The sequence below is a fragment of the Citrus sinensis genome, chromosome 9 (assembly GCF_022201045.2).
Source record: "Citrus sinensis cultivar Valencia sweet orange chromosome 9, DVS_A1.0, whole genome shotgun sequence".
Taxonomy (NCBI): domain Eukaryota; kingdom Viridiplantae; phylum Streptophyta; class Magnoliopsida; order Sapindales; family Rutaceae; genus Citrus; species Citrus sinensis.
In genome coordinates, this window is record NC_068564.1 from 26480685 (window position 1) to 26503020 (window position 22336).

General features: G+C 33.0%; 3 protein-coding genes and 1 long non-coding RNA gene across 8 annotated transcripts; 2 read left to right on the plus strand and 2 right to left on the minus strand.

The window, feature by feature from the left end:
- Nucleotides 1-3264: 3264 nt before the first annotated feature.
- Nucleotides 3265-11036, plus strand: LOC102613644 (FHA domain-containing protein DDL). Of its 4 annotated transcripts, none has more exons than XM_006493883.4 (11): nt 3265-3424; nt 4553-5534; nt 6046-6074; nt 7823-7892; nt 8137-8194; nt 8804-8896; nt 9335-9449; nt 9535-9582; nt 9672-9717; nt 9802-9872; nt 10592-11036. In XM_006493883.4, exons 2-11 carry the CDS (start codon nt 4581-4583, stop codon nt 10629-10631), a joined length of 1524 nt encoding a protein of 507 aa, XP_006493946.1. In that variant the 5' UTR covers nt 3265-3424; nt 4553-4580; the 3' UTR covers nt 10632-11036. The 4 variants fall into 4 exon arrangements, with proteins under 4 accessions (XP_006493946.1, XP_006493947.1, XP_052289533.1 ...); XM_006493884.4 differs by having other exon boundaries at nt 7826-7892; XM_025093755.2 differs by lacking the exon at nt 3265-3424 and adding an exon at nt 3461-3835.
- A 2771-nt stretch (nt 11037-13807) lies between these two features.
- LOC127900025 (uncharacterized) lies at nt 13808-14285 on the minus strand. Its single transcript, XR_008051984.1, has 2 exons — nt 14152-14285; nt 13808-14038 (listed from the first exon to the last, which is right to left on the minus strand). It is a non-coding gene; the product is annotated as an uncharacterized LOC127900025 (long non-coding RNA).
- A 1032-nt stretch (nt 14286-15317) lies between these two features.
- LOC112496365 (putative F-box/LRR-repeat protein At1g56400) lies at nt 15318-17225 on the plus strand. The gene is made up of 3 exons (XM_025093751.2): nt 15318-16246; nt 16464-16637; nt 16749-17225. Exons 1-3 carry the CDS (start codon nt 15329-15331, stop codon nt 17046-17048), a joined length of 1392 nt encoding a protein of 463 aa, XP_024949519.1. The 5' UTR covers nt 15318-15328; the 3' UTR covers nt 17049-17225.
- A 20-nt stretch (nt 17226-17245) lies between these two features.
- Nucleotides 17246-19867, minus strand: LOC102614138 (septum-promoting GTP-binding protein 1). 2 transcript variants are annotated; one of them, XM_006493885.4, is made up of 6 exons: nt 19263-19859; nt 19028-19145; nt 18826-18922; nt 18691-18730; nt 18199-18282; nt 17246-17636 (listed from the first exon to the last, which is right to left on the minus strand). In XM_006493885.4, exons 1-6 carry the CDS (start codon nt 19611-19613, stop codon nt 17472-17474), a joined length of 855 nt encoding a protein of 284 aa, XP_006493948.1. In that variant the 5' UTR covers nt 19614-19859; the 3' UTR covers nt 17246-17471. The 2 variants fall into 2 exon arrangements, with proteins under 2 accessions (XP_006493948.1, XP_024949525.1); XM_025093757.2 differs by lacking the exon at nt 17246-17636 and adding an exon at nt 17643-17974 and having other exon boundaries at nt 19263-19867.
- Between the last annotated feature and the right edge of the window lie 2469 nt (nt 19868-22336).

A 22336-nucleotide genomic window follows, 5' to 3' on the forward strand; every position in this document is an offset into this window, starting at 1 on the left:
CTCTTCACCTAATCTCTAACCATTAAATAATTTAAAACAAGCTCTTTAAATTTAAGATAACAGAAGCATTAAATAAAGAAAGATATTAGGTTGATCTAGGCAATAAACACACAAGCTCGGATTATTTAACCTAGGTTATGTTCTCCAATCGAAATCATTGATTCAAATTATTGATTCCAATCTGCTACTAATGATTAAAATATCAAGACAATTACGGATCAAGAATTTTAATCTAGCAATAGAATTTATTCAAGTCCTATCTAATTGGCTACTCAAACAAGACGAGAATAAAATCATAAACATTAATTATAGAAGAACATAAACAATCTCAATTAAATAAATTGAATGATAGAAATTAAAAATTAATCATATGACATGTTTGGAGTTTTGAATTCACCATCAACTAAATAGAAAATCTAGCCTAACAAAATTAAATTGGGAATAAGAGAATTGATCAAACCAATCATGGAGATTAATTCAAACTGCTGCCTTTTTCTTCAATTCCCTTCGACTGCACATATAATTTTTTTTCTTGTCCTTTGCGGCTGCAAATTGTTTTGTATGTGTGGCTGCCGAATATCCCTTTTGTATTGCTTCCGCTTGATCCTTTTATAATGCTGCAATTGCTGCTTTTAAATTCTTGCATTGAAAGAATTAAATCCAAAACCAAAACTGCCCATGCCATAACGTGCTTGCCATTTAAAGCCATGCAAAATATTTGCTTTCTTTAATTTCCATGCACATGCCATTTCAATTCTTTATTTCCAATGCTTTGTCTACCAATTTTTTAGGCAATTCACGTGCATGAGATATGGCCATTTCCTTTTTTGTTCAATTTGCTTCCCATATTAACCATTGAGCAAGCCAACGCCACCTTAATGCTTGCACATGTAATTACCCTTTAAGATTCTTGATTCCAATTAAATGAAGCCACCAAATTGAATTAAATTCAATTCCCTCTTTAATCTCCACGTGATGGTCATACTCTTCTGAATATGCATGAATTAATTTTGTTGGCTTCGATTTTCTTGGTTTCCAAAAATCTCTAATTATTTCTCTTTTCTAATTCCTTCAAGTAGATTTCTTCTTAAATATTCCGATTTAAATTTCTCTTTAATCTCATAGTATACCTAAAATAACAAAATAAAAAAACTAAGATAAAAATTAACACATAAAATATAATTTACTAAATTAAAAATTAACTAAAATAACTAGAATAGTTAAGATCAAAACAAGGAAAAAATAGAGAAATTAATAACAAAATATATGAAAAATATGCACTTATCAGAATTACCCCACTTTCATGAAAAGGTCGATAATTTTTCAAGGGCTTAATTGGTTGTAGTTCATTAGAAGTTGAATATACACAACTCGTTGCCCGAGCTCATAAAAAAAGTTGAGATTTTTTTTAGAAGACTTAATTGGTTATGGTTCAATTGACGTCGAGTATACTCAACTTTTTACCTAATTTCCATAAAGAAATTGAGAATTTTTAGGAGACTTAGCGTGCATTTGGTAGCGTAGCTGCTCCCCATGCTATATTCTAGGAATATTTACTCCTAAAATATAGGGTGAAGAGCAGCGCCCCAAATGCACCATTAATTGGTTATGGTTCAAATGAAGTCAAGTGCACTCAATTCGTTTCCTAACCTCATTAAAAAAAGTCAAAATTTTTTTCAGGAGACTCAATTGGCCGTGGTTTAATTAAGGTCCATTATACTAAATTCTTTATCCGACTTGATTAAAAAGGTTGACAAATTTTTTAGGGAACTTAATCATCGTGGTTCAATTAAAATCTAGTATCCTCAACTCGTTGCTAGACTTATATGAAAAAAGTTGAGAATTATTGAGGGGTTTAATTGAAGTAGTTTACTTGACTCAGATTTAATGGAGGGATATTTTCATATATTTCTAATCTTTTAAGAATATATATATATATGTAATACTAAAGGGTGTAATAATCTATATATCTATATATCTACATAAAGCTGGGACTTGAGGAGGTGATGTGGCATCACCATTTCTTATCTTTGTATATTCTCTATTATCTAATAAATAGAGAAATTTTCTTTTAGATTTGGCTTTTCATCTTCTCATAGTTAATTTGATTGTTATTACACAATAACAATTATATAAAGAATTTATTGAGACATATTCTTTGTAATGAACATCCAAGGGGAGTGTTATGAATTTATTAAAATAAATGTAGATGTTCATAACATATATCTCTTAGTCTCCCTACTATCTTCCATTAGCAACATTTAGCTTTCTTATAACTCCCACTATCTCACAATGAATTATGATCCATAATTTTTCATTAATTTCATGGAGTGATTATGTAACTATAAAAGGAGAGCTCATCTTTTTGTTTTGTACACACACAATTGGAATGAATAAAATCACTCTAGAATATATTCTCTCATTTTATTCTTTATCTTGCGTTACTTCTTTATTTGTATTGCTGACTAATAGCTTTTTTTTTTTATAAGACTGCCTCATCTTAAAAAAAAATCAATTCATATTTTTTATCAGTTTCATCAAGTGTAAAGTAAGAAAAAAAGATAATACTAATTTTTTTTCAAAGCTGCGTGAAGCGCGGTTCTATTTTCTAATATATATATAAAGTTAGGATTTGAGGAGGTGATGTGGCATCACCATTTCTCATCTTTGTATATTCTCTATTATCTAATAAATAGAGAAATTTTCTTTTAGATTTGGTTTTTCATCTTCTTATAATTAATTTGATTGTTATTACATAATAACAATTATGTAAAGATTTTAATGAGACATATTCTTTATAATGAACATCCAAGGAGGAGTGTTATGAATTTATTAAAATAAATATAGATGTTCATAGTATATATCTCATAGTCTCCCCACTATCTCCCATTAGCAACCTTTAGTTTCCTTATAACTCCCACTATGTCACAAGGAATTATGATTCATAATTTTTTATTAATTTCGTGGAGTGATTATATAATTATAAAAAGAGAGATAATCTTTTTGTTTTTGTACAAATACAATTGGAATGAATAAAATCATTCTATAATATATTCTCTCATTTTATTCTTTATCTTGTGTTGCTTCTTTATTTGTATTGCTGGTTAATAACTTTTTTATTTTTTATAAGACTACCTCATCTTAAAAAAATTAATTTATATTTTTTATTAATTTAATTAAGTGTAAAATAAAAATATATATATATTAAATTTCTTTTTAAAACTGCGTGAACGCGATTTTATTTTCTAATTTAATTCATATTTTGGGTGATTTGGGGAAATGAGGTGTATGCCACGCAATTCCCCCAAATAACTCAACAAAAACAAAACGCCCAGTTCCCAATCAATAATCGCTCCCACCAGTCACCACCGCCACTTCGCCACAAACATCACGCAAACACATACGAGCATTTCAACAATTTCTGGTAAGCAAGAATTTTCTTTTAGATGTAAAAAAAACTAATTAAAATGCATTGCATTGAGTGCTAATTTCTATTTCAAGGGTTTAGGTAGGGTTTTGTTTCTGCGATTAATAATAGTTCAGTCATTACTAGCAATAATGTGCCGGCATATGCTAATTTCGAAAATAAATTAAGAATTTTTTTATATTCCTTTTTATATAATTGGGGATGTCTGGGGCTGCCGTTAAGATACTATAAAATCGGCGGTAGCGAATCTCTTAGAGAAAGAGAGGGACGAGAGTATTGAGAGGAAGCAAAATAGAAAAGGCTGTGCAATCCAGCCGCTCGCTTCTCACTGCACAGCCAAGTTCGCCGCTCCCCCTTTGCTTTGGTTTTACTCTTGCTTTTACCAGTAATAAAGAGAAGTTTTGTTAGGTCGGTGAGAAGACGATGGAAATGAATTGGCTTTTTCTAAAAAAAAAGAATTAGTACGAAATTGTGTAGGATTTGATTATTTAGAAGGAAATATTATTGCGATTTCTTGCTTTTCTTTTCTCTTTCTAGTGATTTGATGTTTCACAAGATTTCTTACCTCCATTGCAAGTTCACATGTTGCTCCATCCACTAGGTTTCAGTCCACGCTTTTTTCGATTATTTGAACACCCAAAACGCACCCTTTCACTGTCGGAATGTGATGTTCAATTCTGTGAAACTAGTGCTTGAACACACATACAATTAATGAAACATTGAAACTGGAGCAGATTTAGAAAGCAACAAGAAAATTACATTAAGAAATTTTTCTTGCCTTATTTTGTTCGCAAGTTTATTAGATCTGCAAAGAATTGTAATTTTCATTTTGATAATTTGATCATAGCTTGGAATGTCCCTTTTTTTTAAAAACAAAAAAAAAAAAATTTCTGTGGATTGGGTCCCCGTCTCATTCTCCATCCCTGATTTTATAAGGGGATCATGGTAATTTTATTTGCTAGGGTTTTAAGTTTGATAGTTGAGGTGAGTTCTTCATTTGTGTTGAAAAGTTATGTTATTGCTGCTGTAGTAATATGTTTTGGCATAATTTTTCTAAATTTTGCTTACCCTTTTCTTTATTTTGATGAAACCTAATGGTGCTTGTGCCTTGAATTCTCATTTTAGTTTTGATAAGCTGACTTGAAAGGTCAGAATGGGACGAAATTTAAGCAATCATTCAGAATCCCCTGTTAGGGATCAAGGAGGGTCTTCTCGTAGGAGGAGTCTGTCTAGGAAGAGCCCTTCTCGAAGAGAAAGATCACCTGTGCTGCACAGAAGCTCGCATCGCGGAAGCTCTCCAGCAAGAGAGAAAGAGCGACATTCTAGTCGTGCTAAATCTCCAAAGCGTGCACAGTCACAGTCTCCGGTTTCTCGTTCACCCTCTCCACGTACGAGACGGTTAATGAGATCCCGAGATGAAAGAGAGCTGGGGAAAGTGACAGAGAGGGAACAGGAGAGAAATCATAGTAGGAAAAGTGACAGGGGAACGCATATTGGCAAATCATCCTCTCCTTCTCCACGTACAAGACGGCTGGCAAGAGCCCGTGATGAAGGAGATGCTGAAAGGGTGACTGAGAGGGATCATGAGAGAAATAATGGTAGGGAAAATGGTAAGGGAAAGCTTGGGGAAAGGACACGCTCTCCTGTTTCACGATCTCCTTCTCCTCGTACAAAAAGGTTGAGGAGAGCCCATGCTGAGAAAGATGCTGATAAACTGACGGAGAAAGAGCATGAGAGAAATCACAGCAGGACAAGTGATAAGGAAGCCCACTTACCTGTTTCTCGGTCTCCTTCGCCACATACAAAACGTTTGAGGAGAGCAGATGCGAAAGTGACAGAGAGAGAACGTGAAAACGATCATAGTAGAGCAAGTGATAAAGATATACATAGAGAAAGGGTTTCGGAGAGGGAAACTGGGAGTGAAAGAAAGGAAAGACGTGAAAGGGATTTTGAGGGTGACAGAGAGGGCAGGAAGTTGGGAAGAAATGAGGCCAGTAACCAGTCTTCCAGATCAAGACGTGATCGATCTACTTCTCCATTGGATCGACCCCCTAGGAGCAGGCATAGATCTCCTCAATCAGCTGATGGTTCTTGGGCTCGTCACGAGGTGTCTGGTGATATCCATCACTTTCTAAGCCTTTTTAGCTTCAAAATAGCATATGTTTGTATTTTGGAAAACTGTTACTCTGGGATCTTATGCACGTAACTGGCAGATGCCCTGTGTTTCTACCCTAATTTAATGCATCTAACCTGTACTCTGGGAGTGAAAATGTAAAAGTAGATATTAATGCAAGATTTTGCTTATAAGCTTGAGTAAGAAATATACATAACAATAGCAGTACTCGGTGATTGGTCTGTGTATTCAGTTTCCTCCTAGCAGTTTCAATAATATTTTTATGTCTAGAAATCAATGTGTTAATGAACCTTTGAGTCTACGTCAGATTTGCATCAGGATAATTGTATCGAGTTTTTGGCTTTCTTGCTGGGGGACTCTTCTTTAAATTAGAGAAAACAAATGTTTTAAATGAATGTATTCGTTAAAGAATAATATTAGTAGATGATATTGCTATCATGCACAAGTAAAAGTGTCTGACTTAGTCATTTTTTCTTTTTTTCAGGTAATGAACTCCGGAGGAGCTGAATACAGGTGAGCTGCTTCTTGAACTCTGAACTTCTCTTATGCTTTTATTGAGTGATGCTGCATCTTCTAGTTGTAAATTGTGCTTGTTGCCCTTTTTGGCATTTTAGTGACTCTAAAATAATTATTTCAAACAGATCTTTAGCATAGTATTTCATTGTATTTGGGGGTTGAAAGTAAGATGAGTAACTTGTATCATTGAAAGGAATAATTTTGCATAAATCTAATAACTTAGGGTGCATCTGGCAGCTTGCTTTACACTATATTTCATTGCATTAAAATACTGTTCTTATGCTAACCCATGTTTGGCTGTAATTTATGGTTGCATTGTATTGCATTAAAAAAGTGGCTTGTACGTTGAAAGTTGTATAAAATAAACCTATTGGAGGGTAGGGTTTAGGCTGTATTGTATTAAAATACTGTTCATTTTTATATAAAATCATTGAACTTTTATTATTTAATAAATTATAGTAAATTTTTAAATTTATTAAATATTAATTTATGTTTACATCTAAAATAAAAAATTTAATTTAAATAATAATATAAAGATAGTAATAAACCTAAATATTTAATAAATAAATGATAATACACTATTTTACTTTCATTACATAAAATATTTTAATTATTTACTTTAAATACGTAATAAGTACATTAATTTTATTAATCATTTATTATTTAATAAATAAAAATAAATTTATATAATTTATATTATATTATATGATATAATTATATATTATACTATATTATAATATCTAATATATAGAAATAAGTTGTATTATAATATAATTATATTAATAATATAACTTAATATTGTTATATTTTCTTATTTAATAATATTATATTTTGTAAATCATTGTTAACTTGTAAAAAATAATATAAAAAAATAATTATTTAATAGTTAATTTCAAATAGTAATAATCAAATCCTAAAATATTAATAGATTTAAATTATATTTTAACATTAATATAAAATAATACTATTTTATATATTACAGTCCATGCTACATCATTGCATTACAACTTAATGCAATGCACCCTAATGCAATACGGTGTGCCAAACACCCTTAATTTCCTAGTAGTGATACAATGTGCTCTGGTTGATTTGTAATTTTTTATAAACTTATAATATGTTGTAATTTTCTAGAAGTATGGAGATAAGATTGACAGAGAGCAGAATGTGTGTAATGTCAGCTGTTATGTGATTTTTTTATGTTTTCTCGGAATTGACTCCTTCGTGTTGACACTTTAAAGCCTCATTGTTATGCACATTTTATCCAATTGAAATTACTGAGATATCCTGAATATAAAAGTTGGATGGGAAAATTGGAAAATCAGGTGACTTTATGTGCCTGGAACTTTAGTGAAGTAATGCTGCGACAAGATCGAACTTATAATGGAACTTATAACTTATATACAAGATAAATCAACCAAAAGAAACCAAAAGGAAATTGAAAAGAATCACTCTGAAATAGAAGATTGAGGGAAGGTATCTTTGCAGGAATCCCTGAGAAAAAGATCTTCAGTAAAACTTCAATGATGTTTCCATTTGCTTTAGGGTCTAATGATCAGATTATGCTTATTTAGACTACAGTAAGATATTTTAAATGTGCATGATACCTCTTTATAATGCATGGTCTCGCCATATAAGTGGACAAAAATCCTCTAAATCTGCTTTTCATTGTTGAAAAATATAATAGACTGATTTTGATGCTAATAGCATTGCTGTAGTTTTTGATGGGATGATGCCTACATCTTTAGCAGGAATGATGATATTGATTCAGTGGCTCAAATGAAGGCTGCTGAGGAGGCCCTGCAAGCAAAAGAAAAGGTGGTTGTAGCTTTATTGGCTGGCCTTTTCGTTTACTTAGTTCTTTCTCTCTTTTGCTGGCAGTTATTTGTTCATTTATTTGGCCAATTTTTTTTTTGTAACTTGGGAGCTACTTGTGAATTAATGATAATTTCTCTTTTCTACTTTGATCTCCGAGCATTAAGGTGTTGTACATTATTTCTGTGATAAATGTTTATCTGCTGTAACTTATTACTGTTGATTTCATTGTCTTCCAAACTTGCAGCAAAAACCTTCATTTGAGCTCTCTGGAAAGCTTGCTGCTGAAACGAATAGATTTCGAGGTGAAATCCTCCTGCCTTTATTTTTATATGAGAAATCTGTCCACCTTGGTTGCTTTATCTTGGAGGGACTCTCTTTTATAATCTTAGCATGCATCAAGGCTTTTTCAAGACAGCTTCCTTATTACCCTAATCTTGCCCAATTGCCTGTCATAAACTTACTCATCTGCTCGCGTTTGGTTGTTATTTGATGAAGTACTTCCATGTTTTTCAAATTCTATTTGTCTTCAAAATTACTTCTCACAATTTCTTCTTTAGACAAGATGCGTGCAGAGAGTAGCTGTTAGGTAGTGACAGGTCATCTGGCACTTTTGTTTTTGGCCTTGTGAAAGCTCCTCTAGAATTTCGCCTCAACGTACTATTGGCAGGAATTGTCCTGCATGGTTGTTTCTTAACAAAGGCCGAGATAGTCTGTGGGGGCCAAGCTCTTACTCATATTTGTTTAATTAGTTGTATCCTTTACACCATTACATATACTTGCTTTTGTTTTTCTTATTAAAAAAATAATAATAATAATAATAAAAAGTAGGAAGAATATCTTAAATGATCGATACATATATATGAATTTCTCTGTTCTAATCTCACTCTGCCACACGGATGTTACTCTGCCAGGTGTGACGTTACTTTTCAATGAACCCCCAGATGCTCGGAAACCTAGTGTAAGATGGAGACTTTATGTTTTTAAGGCTGGTGAAATGTTAAAAGGTATACAATTTTTCATGCACATGTTAAAGTTTATTATTTGTCCTTTGTCTGTGGAGCTCAGAGAGAGAGGGGGGGAGAGAGATCTTAGTGAGAGAGATGAATTCTTTTTATTGAGTCTCCTATATGTGTATGGAGCTTGATGATATTTGCTTGTTATTTCAAAGGAAAAACTTAGAAGTTTATTGAAACAATTGACCCAGAAACTTTTTAAATAATATAGTAAGTCAAAAATTTATGCTGTCACTAACAAGGCTGAATCTTGTCTTGTTAGGTTGAGTTGGTCAAAAACCATGCTGATATGATTGGGTGGATAGGGAGAAGCATCCTGTACCTTTTCCTGTTTGTAATGTGTGAATATAATTCCTGATTATTGAAGAAAGCTTGCAATCTGTTCATCTGATATCGTTGTGTTTCTAAGATGTCTGCTCTCATTGACAGAACCTCTTTACATACATCGTCAAAGTTGTTACCTTTTTGGGAGGGAAAGAAGGGTAGCAGACATTCCGACGGATCATCCATCTTGCAGCAAACAACATGCTGTCATTCAATTCCGGTAGATCTGTGATTTGCATGATTTGCAGTTTATGTGGTTATTGATGTTCTGCGACATTATATACTATGTTGATTCTGTTTTCCAGGCAAGTGGAGAAGGAGCAACCTGATGGTATGTTATCTAAGGAAGTAAGGTAGGAGCAATCTGAAGTATGTATACATGATCAGTTTGAAGATACTGTTTTTAGATTTAATATCTATTTGCCTATGTTTTCACTTTCAGGCCTTACATAATGGACCTTGGAAGCACAAATAAGACTTACCTTAATGTAAAATCATCTTAATACTTAATTTCCATTTATTAATCTGTGTTTGCAATAACTTTTATCTGACATTTTATTTTGCATTTGCAGGATAATCCAATTGAACCTCAACGTTATTATGAACTCTTTGAAAAAGACACCATTAAGTTCGGTAATAGCAGGTAGGGCACTGATCAATATTCATCGCAGGCTTTAAATTTGCTTTTGGTTTAATATAATATTCTTCTTTGTGCTGCAATGATAATGAAGTTTTTGAAAAGATACCATTTGTTTGATTGTATTAAGGTAAATTGTTGTTAATTTTTAATGTGCTTTCCATTTGCATGGATCATGATGTCATAACATGCTCATGCATCTAATTAAAATTGGAAGCTCCCTTCTATTAAAGCGTTCATTTGCTTTGCCTGATGTTGTAAACATTGGATACAAAAAGCAGAAGCTGCACCTGCCCACTCCTTCTGCCTTCTTTTCCCTTTTCCCTATGGAAAGTGGCCTTTTTGTTTTTTCCATTCATGTACTTTGATCATGTTTTAGTCTAGTTTAGCCAGTCAATAACTATCTGAATATTCTGGTAATTAGATGAGGCCTAGTTGTATTCTGCTTCATAGTATAGGATGGGTTCTTAAAAGAAAAGACTACAGACTATTTCCCTTGGTCCATCATCTTTCAGGCTCTGGAATTTCGGTTTTCAGGGTCTGAAAGATGATTGGCCCCTGGCCTTTGTTCGTTTTCTCGGATCTACAGCAATACAATATGGATGAAGCATTCATAGTCAAAATTAAGTCTAATACTTGTGGGGAACTTGTTTGCTTTCCTTGTATTTTCCTCTAGTGCTTCTAACCTTCCTTTTTTAAAAACATTTTTATGTGGAATTTTGCAGCCGCGAGTATGTATTATTGCATGAGAACTCGAATGATTGATTGGCATCAGGGGACTTTCTGCATGAAGGAGGTTCCTGATTTTTTCTTAGAAGAACTTAATAGCGCAACAAGAGTCGGGAGATGTTATCTTTCCGGGCTGTTCCCATCATGATCCGAAAGGCTTTCTGTAGAAGCAAACCATGTTTGATAATTTATGTTAGTGTATTATCATGCACTTTTCCTGTACACATTTTCATAGAAATTATCACTTTAAACGAGTATAGTTAATTTTAATAGTATTCATGCTTGGATTGATAAGCATGCCGCCTGTTTAGTATTTTGCTAGTTGAGCAATTGTAACTTAAAAATTACAGTATTATATCTTGTTGTTTGTGATTTCAGAGCAAAACTGATTTTATCCCATACTTGGACAATGAAAAATCTGGGGATTAGGATCTTCTTTTAGTTTTTTTTTTTTTTTTTTTTTTTCCTTCTTCCCCTTCTATCCTCTCCTCTTCAAATTTAGTGATGGTTTAATTGTAAATAAAGTGAAAAAATTGGTTTAACTATCAATATTGAAATTCAAAGCTTATTCTCGGCCATTGATTTAATTAGGAGAGGTTAGGAGAAAAAAAAAAAAAAATTTTGCTAGAAGAGGATCTTGTCTAAAATTTATAAAATCTATTTACTCAAAAGTTGGACTATAATACCAAATGAACACAAATATTTAAATATTAAAAAGACACTACTGAGGTAGGAAGACGGTTATTGTTCAATGTTCATGTCATGGGACATCTTTAGAATTTTAAACATATTAAAATGATCCAAAGTACTTAATTAGCATGCTTAAGTAAATTAAAAAAAAATTAAAATTTATTCATCTTTTAAATTTGAAAAAAATATTATTTGTTAAAAATAATAGCAATAAATTTAACTAATTGGGAACTCAATAACACAATTTGAGGTAGCTCAATTTGTAGAGGAAAATTTCCCTTAATAACAAGAGCCAAATTTCTTCCTCAAATTTCTCAAACAACACGAGCCAATTTACTACAAATTTATTGCCTAAGAGGCAGAGAATTAATGTGAGTTTTATACATTTCGATCTCTAATTCTCTAATCATCACAACCTCTAACCGGGTATGAAAATTTTAAAAAATAATAATAAGTTAAGCAATAATCAATAAAGTTTGATAATTGAATAATAAAATACAAGTTTCTCATTTTTATTAGGAGAATAACTTTACAAAAAAAAAGGGTGAAAATGACTGGGCGGTGGAGTGACCACTAGTATTTGGTTTTTATTAGTTATTGGCGGCGAAAGTCATGAAGAAGAAAAGGCAAAAATGAAAATAAAGAATTGGGAAGCATATTTTTTCATATTGAATGGTAGTTTTTATATATACACGTGGTGGTAGTTTTGTAAATTTTAATAATGATAATAATTTTCTTTTATACGCGCGCACACACACACACACACACGACCTAGACAAAAAAAAAATCACCAACCTAGTGAGGGCACTACGTAGAATGAGCAAGCAAGCATGTCCATTATTATTATTATTATTGCATTAAGAATTTGTGGAGCAAAAAGCATCGTAGTATTTTAATTGTTGGCCACGCTTTCTTCCGGTTAGTGAGTTCGGTTAGTATCATGATTGATGATGGTGTGAAGCTTTTAGTTAATTTTCCAATTATTACTCTAAACTTTTAAGCAATTAATTAATGCTTTTCAAGTTAGAGATTTCATTGATGATCAATTAAATAATAGCATAGTTGAATTGTTTACGTCGGTGGGTTGGTTGGTTGGTCGGTCTAATACATACATGATGGTGGTTTAATTGAAGAATAGTGATATTTGATCCTTTCATTATATCTCATCATCCTTTATTTTTCATTTAAACTCATTAAAAATTTTAGGCTAATCTTTTATCTCTTTACGTACTCTACTTAATCTTGAATTTATCCTTATTATATTTTTTTCTAAGCATCCACCACATAAAACTTATAAAATCAATTTCAAAAATTTTTTTTTTTATGGATCACTATAATCTTTCTCTTTTTTCTTTTTTTTTTAAAAAAAAGTTTCATCCACCATTGTCGTAACCATAAAAAACAATTTGAGTATTGTAAAATAATTTCTTCTATGATTACAAGAGTAGAGAGTATACAATATTTGAGAAGAGAAAATAATTTTTTTTAAAAAAATTAGGATTTAAGAAAAAAATTGTTAAATTATAAATTAATAAAAATTATCGTGTGGGTACACTTAAAAACTATTTACCATTTTAAGTCATTTCATATAAAGATAAAATAAGTGATAAGTAGGGACTAGTGAGATATAATGAGAAATCAAATATTACAACTCTTAATTGAATCTGAACTTCTACTTAGAATTAAATAATGTTATCATGAACAAAAGTATCATAGAGCAATGACATTAAAAAGCTTATATAATTTAATTAAGTAATAAAAAATGGCTAGTGGCTAGTCCTAGCCTTTCTCTTTCTCCTTCTAATTATATAATACTTCGATTGAAATATATTTTTCTTTCTCTAATTTATTCGTTTTACAAATATATTTTTCTAAAATTAGTGACGGTAAAATTTTGAGCTGTGTTATAAAAAAAAAAAAAATTGATTTAGCCGAATCTCAATAAAAGTTTAATTGTAAATATAGGTATAGAATTGCAACACATTAAAAAAAAAACTAATAAAAGTAAGTTTTCATCCACGAAATAATAAAAAGCATGCGTTATGTTTATGAGATAGCTAAGAGTAAGAAATAAGAAAGAATACTATTTTTTTTTTTTCTTTTGAATGATTTCAATTTAGGGCCTATTTGGAACTCTAGGTACATAAATTTATATCGCCCTCCTATTTTACTTTTGCAAAATCAGAATCGTTTATTAGGGCCAGTTGCTGATATCCCGACGACAGCGTCCTGAGTTTCGGCGGCATAAATTCTACTTTCTTCATTCACCGAATTTGCTTTTCTTTAGAAATGATCAATTCCACCTCCTGCAAGCCATCTTTATTATCACCTTCGGATGAAAAACAATTCTCCAACTTCACAAAAAACTATTTGATTTTGTATTCAGTGGTCACCAATTCTTCTTACAGAAGTCTTTCATTGTTACAGTTGCAAATGCTTGTAATGGTGACTTGAACAAAATAGAAAGAATTCACAAGAAATATAGATTAATTTAAGGAAATATGAACCTCCAAGACCAAGTATTAGTTATTCGAAAAATCAATAAACTCCAAAATACAACTTACAAAATTGTCAAAATAATAATAGTCATGACATTCTTTTTCAGTAATGTAAGACTTTTTAAATACAAGTTATCTTAGATTTACAAATCCGAAAAATAGCAAGCACTAAGCTTGTTCCCATATCGTGCTCCATAACTTAGACCATGACGCCACAAAGTAATGTCCCACTACATTTGACTAATTAGACAAAAACTGCAAAAAAAAATAATAATAATAAATATATAAATAATAAAATATTAAGAGATCGTATCATTCATCGACTCCTCCATCAAAATTGCCAGGCTTTATGTCTCTCGCGGCCTCACCTGCGATGGTGTGTTTCCTGAAACAAGCTCTGACTTGCTCAATTTGGGCACCATCTTTAAAGAGCGGCATGCTGCTATAGAAACAGAAGATCAAAACTAGAAATCTGCCAAGCAATTCTGGAATTGGCTGTCCAGCCGCAGGACCAGCGATCTCAATAGACAGATTTTTGGGCTATAAGAGGAGCAAGAGTTACGTTCGGCAGTATGATCCTAACGCACGTGTTATGTTATGTATAATTCAACTTATGTAGTGAATCATTAGTGCTCAATTAGGACAACTTGGGATTAGTTTTAATGATGTTGAGGCCATCACAGCTAAGATTTCTTGTGCCGAGTCCGAGAAGCTACTCGGTTACAATGTGTAGATCGTTTCTTCTGACGATCGATCATTGGGTGCTTTCTGCAGCTGCAGGTGATTACGCAATTATTTTTAGGTCTACAAGAAATCTAAATACATGTGTTGAAAACATTAACTGGATTATCCATTTCTCATTCTACTCTTACCAATCCCTCCTCACCTAATATCCAAACTTGTTATAAGCATCAAAGTCCCTGCTAGAATGCGTCCACATGAACGCTTATCCTCTGTTCATGTTGCTGAATTCAATTTTTAGCAGTACATTATAAGCTAAATCAACAAAAGCCCACCACTGGCGTACCCCATTACAGCTATTTTGCCGAGATATGCACCATCTATCGAGCATCAAACCCACCAAAATTCTCACATTAACGCATCAAATACAACAACCATCAAACAACTTTTAGTCGTCCCTAATTTTATAAACAAAAATCATACAACACGATGCCGTGAAAGGAAACTCACCCTTTTTCAGTGACGTGTTTTCCCCTGTTTTGTCACCCTTGTAGCTGCTGGGAGAGATTTTTGGAGCCGTTGGATCTGAATTAGATTTGATGGACGGACAGGGATGCCTGGGGGAAATTCGTGATGCTTTTAGTTGTCAATCGAACAGTCACCAATGATTAATTTGTCATCATTACTAACCGCCGAAAACCCAACCGTCACGATCGTTTATGGAAACATCACAACAAGTAATTTGCTTCTCCAGTAACTATTCCCATATATATAAAAAAAAAAAACACACACACACACAGCCACTGATTCTTGCATAAGTTTCCAAACAAAGAAAAAGAAAGAAAAACACATTAATCCTTCATCATGGCAGATAACGACGACGTGGACATGTTCTCCAAGTTAACGAACGATTTAGTCACCGTGATTATCTCTTACTTGCCCTTCAAAGAAGCAGCAAGAACAAGCATTTTGTCACGACGATGGCGCCACATTTGGCTTTCAACGAAAAAGATTGAGTTTCTTGAAAGCTTCTTCGTTAGAGATGATGACAACGAAGAAACCAAACAGTTGCACAGGAGTCACTTCATAAATTTTGTTCATCAATGGATTGGACAATACAACGCAACCATTGTTAAAGCATTCCGCCTTGTGTTTTCGAGGCCTGTCAACTTTCTTGTGCAGAACTGTATCTCTTTCGCAATTGCGCGTGACGTGAAGGAGTTAGCCCTTGATTTTCATGATCCTTTGTGGCCAGAACATGGTTCGGAAAATCATGAAGCAGTGTTTGATTTGCCCATGCATGTTTACGGCCACGTGGGTCTTGAATCTTTGGAGTTGTTTTCTTGTAATATTAATGCTTCTCGATTCAATAACTTCATTGCACTAAAGGAACTGTCTTTGGGCTGGATTCAACTAAGTGTGCAATCAATCAGAGAATTGTTGGTGCAGTGCCCATTCTTGGAGAGTTTGAGTTTGAAAAAATGTTGGGAAATAGAGTACCTTGATATCACTGTGCCTAATTTAAGGCTTAAAAGATTGGTCATTGATAAATGCGATTTCAACCAATATAGGTATGAGATTGCGGCACCAAACTTAAGGTTCTGGAAATATTCTGGTACGGAGGGTATGTTTCGTGTCGAAAGACAGAACTTCCTGACTGAGGTAGAACTTGACTTTGCATTACAACCGGATTTTGATGAAGAAATTGGTGAATTTCTATATGAGCTCTTACGACAGCTTGAAATTGTTAGAGTTTTAACCGTGTGCAGTTTCTTGCTTCAGGTATCATCTTGAGTCCGTCTAATCTGTTCAAATGCCTTTTCCCGTTCTCATTTCTGAATTTGTTGCCTATGATGATCAATTCTGGCTTTAACAATGCACGCAAATGGAAAATTTAAAAGCACTTTGATATGGCCACGTCATACTAAATGAATTTGTTTAAGAGTCAAGAAGCTATATATTTGGGATTTACATGAAACTCTTTGCTTATGAATTTTAGGTGATTCCTCATGCGGAGGAGCCATTCGGTATGACAGTTCCACTGGAGGTAAAGCATCTGACTCTGAATGCAGGCATGCACCCACATGAGTATTATGGAATCAACTTCATGCTCAAGAGTTGCCCTTCGCTACAAACTCTTACAATCAACATTGGTCCTGGCAGACGCTTTCCTGTAAGTAAAAGTTACACTAATGGTAAAAAATTGCTTTTAATGTTTTCTTAATTTTAGCAGTACTTCTTGATCTCAATGAGACATTTTGTTTCTTCTTCGGTTTGTCTGCAGAATTACAGACCTCCATTTGAATTGGACCCTGAAAAATGCTGGACTAAGAACATTGTACTCTATCCGTGCGTCACTTCAAGTCTTAGAGTTGTTAATGTGAGAGGTTTCAAGGGAACGATGACCGAAGCACGCTTTCTAAACTATCTGATATTCTTTGGAAACGTCTTGCAAGAATTGAATCTCTATCTTTCGGATGAAGTAGATGAAAATGGTGCAAACAGGGAAACATATCTGGGAAGAGCTCAACGCATGCAACAGTTCAAACGAGCCTCGGTTAACCTGAGCATATCAATATATTAAGAGGGCCTGTTCCATTCTGTCCTGACGTTACTAATCATATAGGTCTGCTTGATTCAAATAATTGACATACAAATACTAGTTTCTACACAGTAATGGAATTTGTTGGTGCAGTGGAATGTGATTGGATTGTTTGCCCTTACACAAATGTAAATGTTTCCTGGTACCGTTGATGTTAAACTTTTGAAATGCACGAAGAATCAACTGAAATCATATATTAATTCCTTGTGGCACTCAAGCACCCATGTGGCATCTGATTCCATGCCGAAACAAGGACAGAATATTTAAAAAAGGACACCTAGGTGGGCTATGGAGTTAATTTTCTAGGAAAATATTGACTTGCTGCTATCTTTTGCCTTTTTCATTTTCTCTCTTTCTGGGTATGTACAAGAAAATGAAGAAAAATCATCACTGTGAAGTGAATTTTCAGAAGTCGATAATCGGCTCTCCGATAGTCAAGTTTCTCTTTACCGTCCACGGCAAGTTAAAAAGCTTGGCCATTATGAACTTGAAAATTTTGTTGACATTTATGTTGTGCGTAGCACTTGAGAAGAAAAGGGTTGCTTTCATTGCCTTTGCATATGCCCTCGCCTGCACAAAGTTGTATAAATTGTCACATTCTTAGCACTTCAAAATAGAGATTTGAACGTCAGATACCCACAAATAGAAGGGAACCACATCATAATTCTCTAAAAGCATACGATAAATTTTATGCTCTCTTTAGAGAAAGTTTCAAAAGTAAGTGAAATTGTATGAATTCTAAGTTTAAACTTTAATGAACACGTGGCCCCTCTGTGTTGCTGCTTATCTTATAACGCGGTGAGAGAGAGAGAAAAAGATGTCACAGATGTCAATTTAATCCAGAATTGTCAAAGACTCCAAGTCTCCAAGTCCTCCAAGACATTCTTCAAATTCACATGTCAATCGGTCTATGGCACAATTAAGCTCAAAATTGATCAACTTAACTATTAATAATTGGGATTTTATATAAATTGACAAGCATTTCACTGTCTTTTTCTTTCTTCCAGCACAAGGGCACTAGAAAACTCCCTTTTTTGGCAATAAATATACTAAAGGATACTGTTAAGCAGTGGGTTCGAAACAGAAGAATAATTTTTATCTTAGTTATGCGTTAAGAGGTTCAAGATTTTACCTGAGTTGCAATAGTCCATTGCAAATCTGGTGGGAGTCTCACAAAATCATCAAATTTGGTCCCTATCAATATGGGAATCGCTGTCTGCATATTATTAAAATAAATTAAATAAATTTATTGAAGAAAGTAGATGAAGAAGAAGAAGAAGAGCATTGACTACTCATAAAAAGACACATAATTAAAAGCTCATTAACGAGAAAACGGGTTCAGCCCACATCACGAGTTTTGAGGCTCCACTCCAAAAAAGAAATTTTGGTGAGATTTTAAAAGTTTCCAAACCATCCTGGATTTTGATATCAATTCTCTTTAATGGTGGAGCCTGAATTTTGAGTCTGACGTGAAACCTAATAATGATTGACCAATTACTAGATCAATTCAATCTTATTTCCCTGTTTCATGAACAGAGTACTCTCATTCTCAAAATGCATATTATTGGCAAGCAATGAACAATTAGCTAATAATTATGTGAAAGAAAAGACTCTGTTTTGTTACCTGGTTCCACTTTCTGGCTTCACTGTACCACCCAACAATACTGCAAAATCAGCAAAAGCATTCACTCTTTCCATTAACAAAGTGATCATTTTGTCCAACTAGTAATAAAATTTTAATCATTGATTATGATCAAACCTGTTAAGGGTGCATCTGCTAGTAAGATCAAACATGAATAAAATTGCTACTGCATCTTTACAAGCAATTGGAACATGATCAAATGACCTGCTATCTCCTGCAAAAACAAATTTGCAGCAAGAAAATGTAAATTAAAAAACCATTTATAAGAAAAGAAACAGAAAAAAAAAAAGAGAAATTTAACAAGATTTATGTAACATACCTCCAACATCCCAGATGCTAAAAGCAATTCTGGCACCTTGAACCATCAAAGTTTTATTTATCAGATTCAATCCTGCCATTTGCAAGCTTCTTTCTTGCTCATTTCCCACATACTTGACCTTTGAAAAATTAAAAAAAAAATTAATTGAATTAACTTCAGCATATTTGTTGCAAAAAAAAGAAAGAAAAAGAAATCACATAATTAAGCATAGAAAAAGATTGATAAAAGTACTAACCACGAAGCTTGTTTTGCCAATTTGGCAATCACCCAACAAACTGATCTTCAAAGAAACCAAGTCCGAATCCGTATCATACCCACTACTAAACGTCCTGGAAAGCTCCACAAGGCCGGCCTCCATAGTATCCGGCGCCGGAGAAGACTCCGACGACGACCGGCGGGTCAACTTCTGGTACCTAACTGCCGGCTGCTTCCCAATCGAACAAACAAGAATCCTCTCCCAAATAAACCGAAAGAACCTCCGGAAAATCGACACTCTATCAAACAAACTCCGTCTAATATTCACATGAACAACTCTTCTGCAAAGCTGAGTCATGTTTTCAGTAGCTTCATGGATTATTTTGGCCATTATTGTTGCTGTTGCAGCGGCAGCAGCATCATAGTTTCTTTAAAAAATTAAAAAAAAAAATGGTTTATATTTTGATTTTGAGACGGACCAAAGAACTAAACTAATAAGACTTCAGCTTCTGTTGTTGAAAGGTGACCGTGTCCTAACGGTTGACCGGTTTTTTTAATTTGATTTAGGATACCGAAAAGGTCCAAATTGCCGGCGTCTCTCGGGTAGCACGTAGCATGGGCATTTGGGTCAATTTCTGGAGTCCAATCCAATGTTCTGGTTTTAAGGACCGTGTGCTGTGGGAACTGGGAAAAGGGAAATGGGTTTAGTTTACATATATTTTGGTACAGGGGTATTTTGGGAAATACACTTGTTAAAGGGGTAGAAGCTTGTTAAAAAGATCAAAGTTTGTCGCTATCTACAGTGCATAAGCATCTTGTGAGGTGTCTTTAAGATAAGAATATAAAAAAATTTGATGCTCATAATAATAATAATTGTGATGCCCGTGTTTATGATAATAAACTACGGTGTGGGTGTCATAATTAATTAATTGAACAATTCTAGGTATAAAATTGTTAATTATATGTTTATTGGTTGAAAATAATCTCATGATTAAGGGGAGAAAAGTTATAAAATGCATTAAAATGGTCAATTTTTCTTATACATCAAAGAGTGTTTATGGATATATATTAACTAATGAAGGTAACAAAAAATAAAAGGTTAGGTCACTAAATTCATAATTACTTCTTGACAAACAATTTGCCCAAGTGGAGATTTGCTTCTTTTGTGTGCTACCAAATGTCTTTCTCTCTTTGAAGTACCAATTTGTCATAATAATTTGATAGCCAACAAATATTACTTTACAAACTTTCCAAAAGTGACCAATGATCTTTTGATGGAGGCAATTGACTAATCAGCCAATTTTTTTCCCCCTTTATTTGGTTTTATATGCAAATGAATATTGAAATTTCAGTCCTACCCAATTAATAAAACAAAAGCAAAGAAATTAAAAATGACATGGGGGGGTTAGCATGATCAATGACATGAACCAGAAGAAAAGTGGCATCTTCTTATTGGTTGATCTAGATCAAGTGATGCTAATAAATCTTTTGGAATAAAGCAAAGCTGCATACACTACCATCACAATGACCCATACACCCTTTTTACCTTTCCAAAATTTACAAAGAGTGGACAAACTAAATAAATAAAATAAAATAAAATAAAAGAATATCAAAAGAAGCTTTCGATTACTTGGCTTCTTGGCATTGAATCTTCACCTTCAATCAACCTATACTACATATTATTATCTTTTTCTCTTCACCAAGAGATGCTAATAATTAGATGCACTCATAGTCATATTTCGTAGTGTTTGTTCAAATTCCCAATGAAATGAAGTTCACTTTTTCTTTTTTAATAGGGGAAAGGGAGCATGCTATGTAGAAAGCCTGTCATTTCCTTTAGTAATAGAATTTTGGATTGGGTTCAAATTATTTTGTTTTTTTTTCTCACTTTAGTTCATTTTTTAAGACACTAATTGAATTGATAGAATTAAAAAAAAATCTAATCAAAATAAAACAAATTTAGAAACAAATCAATCCCAACCGGTTCAGTTTTTTTTTTTTTTTTGGAAATCACCCAACTCCAAATTATATGAATTTTACTTTTAATATTTATGATTGATAACCAAATGTAGTAATAGTTACACTTCTAATGTAATGATAGTTTTTTTTTTTTTAAAAAAAGAAAATTAGTGTTGAGCATTTATTATTATTATAAAATAGGGATAGGAGGGGTGTCCTTATCCCTTAATAATTATTGAAATATTATTTTTAACTACTAGACATTTGGTGGGAGAGGGTCAAGCCACCAAGGGTGGACATGTATACTAAAACCACCAAACAAAGTTTACAAAATATACTACTAAACTATACTTTTTTAGTTATACCTTATTTGGGTCTAGTGGAGTTGGGTGGTATAATATGAAAAAGGGCCTTACCAAACATGTCGTGATTAAGATATTCATAACTTAATCTTATCTAGTTATGCAATATGCAATTGCCTTAAATGCTCAATTAGTTGATACTATCCATAATCATCAAATAAAAAAATCAACTTTATATTGTTGAACACACGAACCAAGTATGGATTAGGTCTGCTTTCTTTATTTTATATTATAACCTTATATTATATTTTATTTTATTTTCAATTTCCGTGCCAAACTTTAATTTGATGGGTTAATTAACACACGCACACGTGTTTGAGCCATCAAATTAAAGAAAGTGAAAAAAAGAAGAAGCTTGCTAATTGTGTGATTGACTCAATGACTGAGCGATGGGTCCTCCTTTGAGAAGAAGTTACTAGGAAGAGAGTTTGATGCCCATCAAAATCATATGCACCCATTCATCGTTCTCGTAATTCAATTTGTGTTTGTCATTTCTACTCTTTACTAAGAACAAATTGGCCAAGTGGGGACAGCCCCAATTTTCAACCAGCCCTATTAATGAAATCATCTAAAATTAAAAAAACATCATTTTCAGAATCACCATCCACGATTAAATTGTAATATATATCCATCTTTTCTTACGTACGAAAAAAAGAGGAAGATAAAATACATTTTACTAGCATGTGCATGAATAGTAAATTTGTTGATAAAAAATATTAATAAATTGTAAATTTGATAGAAAAACATGGCTTTCAAATCAAGAGGAAAATGATGGGTTATCGTTAGAAAACAT